This window comes from Bombyx mandarina, chromosome 05 (assembly GCF_030267445.1).
Source record: "Bombyx mandarina strain Sakado chromosome 05, ASM3026744v2".
Taxonomy (NCBI): Eukaryota; Metazoa; Arthropoda; class Insecta; order Lepidoptera; family Bombycidae; genus Bombyx; species Bombyx mandarina.
In genome coordinates, this window is record NC_143212.1 from 16,529,731 (window position 1) to 16,531,608 (window position 1,878).

The 1,878-nt window shown below is 44.4% G+C and overlaps 1 protein-coding gene across 1 annotated transcript; it reads left to right on the top strand.

Moving 5' to 3' along the window:
• The first annotated feature begins 489 nt into the window (after window positions 1-489).
• On the top strand, window positions 490-1,491 carry LOC114247461 (uncharacterized). The gene has a single exon (XM_028180440.2). The coding sequence runs from the start codon at window positions 553-555 to the stop codon at window positions 1,288-1,290; it is 738 nt and encodes a 245-aa protein (XP_028036241.2). The 5' UTR covers window positions 490-552; the 3' UTR covers window positions 1,291-1,491.
• Window positions 1,492-1,878: the final 387 nt, after the last annotated feature.

The window sequence follows — 1,878 nt, forward strand, 5'->3', positions numbered from 1 at the left end:
GACCTCTTGTGAGGACGCACGGGGAGGTACCACCACCCCGCCTATTTCTGCCGTGAAGCAGTAATGCGTTTCGGTTTGAAGGATGGGGCAGCCGCTGTAACTATACTGGAGACCTTAGAACTTATATCTCGAGGTGGGTGGCGCATTTACGTTGTAGATGTCTATGGGCTCCAGTAACCACTTAACACCAGGTGGGCTGTGAGCTCGTCCACCCATCTAAGCAATAAAAAAAAAGCAATCCAATTCCGTGTGAAAGGTAGACCAGGGGTTAATTATAATATAGCTGAGATTTTAATTTCCCTTGAAACTGGCCGCGACATTATTGTATCTATGGGAACAGTCAGTCAGCGTCAACAATCAGTCGTAGGCTAAAGATAACAAACAAAACATAATTAGAAAAAAAAAATCGTTGAACGGAAAACTTCTCAGTAACCGTTGATAAGCACACATTGATAACAATAACGTTGGGAGCCTTGACATTAGAACCTTGTTTATCTGCCGTCAAGATTGATGTTTAATTAGTTCGAACGGAACATTCGGAGCGATCGCACAATGTTCAAACTTTTACTATTTCTGACTCTTTTAACTATCGTAGCGTGTTGCCACCACGGGCGTTCCCATAAATGTCGTCACGAGAGGCCCAGCAAGTGCCGTCATGGTGGTAAACTCGGCTGCAAATGGGGCAGGTGGTCAGAACGCCCCGGCTTCAAGAAATACAGAGAGGATATAAACGAACAACTCATCGAAGACCTGAGCAGGGACCTGAAGCGAATCGACGACCGTCTTCGCAGGCTGTGCAACGATTATGAAAACGCGGGCACCCGTGAACTGTTCGGGACCTACAGTTACGCGCTGTTCATACCTCTCCCTGGAGTTACCGCTGATGATATCATCGTCAAAAGCAAATACAGATACGTGTACATAACCGCGCGCCGACCACCGCCAGCGAAGCCCTACACGGAGATCAAGAGGCTGCCTAAACTGGTCGACGCGAGTCAAGGTCACTGGGAATACGAGGACAACGAACTAACAGTCCGTTTTAAATATGTAAACTCTGATACGAATGACGGCGATCTCTACAAATGCGGCTTTGATTACAAAGACTCTTGGATCACGGTACCAGAGAGCGATGATAAGTATGAACCGAATATCGATGTAAGGTATGCACTACAGAATGCTGAAGTGAACAACAAAATCAATGATTATTTCAAAAATAACACTACACCACAACCTGACCTCGACACAAACCATCTGGACACTAAGGATCAAGTGAAAACAGAAGACTCATAAAATACCTATATAACATAAGTCATTGTGTTTATATGACCCAGTTTTAGGCACTGTGTATTGTTCATGTTGTCATGTCATTCAATAAACGTTTTGATTTTTCCTATGCAAATAAATAAAATAGAAATGTTGGTTTGTAATATTAAAATAACAACTTTCGACTAAGCAAATATGAAGTATATACAATATATATAATAAATGCAACTTCTCTTTGTTTTATTTTGTCGGTTTGATTGTTCCGGATAAACTCCAAAACGTCTGGACCAATTTTGACGGGATTTTCACTGACTGCTAATATACTACAAGGAGTAATTCAGTTGCCTTGCACGTGTCGTACGAAAGAGAAACCGGGTCACGGATGACCACACTCTTCGATTCACGCCGGTTCACCCATCCAGCGGGGTATCACAAGAGTACAAGTTGTAGGCGCCGTCTTGGTGGGCTTCGGATAGCCCGCCGATTTTGGGGTCCCGCATCCAGTGGGGGCAGGGTGGTGGGGAGACAGAAACGCGTCACCTTGCCTCAAGTCTGCATCGAATAATTTCTGCCAATCCTGATTGGTTCAAATCCGACGTGTCCCATCTACATTAC

Bases quoted from the DNA above. Each gene is read 5' to 3' on its own strand.
- LOC114247461 (XM_028180440.2), top strand. From the start codon at position 553: ATGTTCAAACTTTTACTATTTCTGACTCTTTTAACTATCGTAGCGTGT.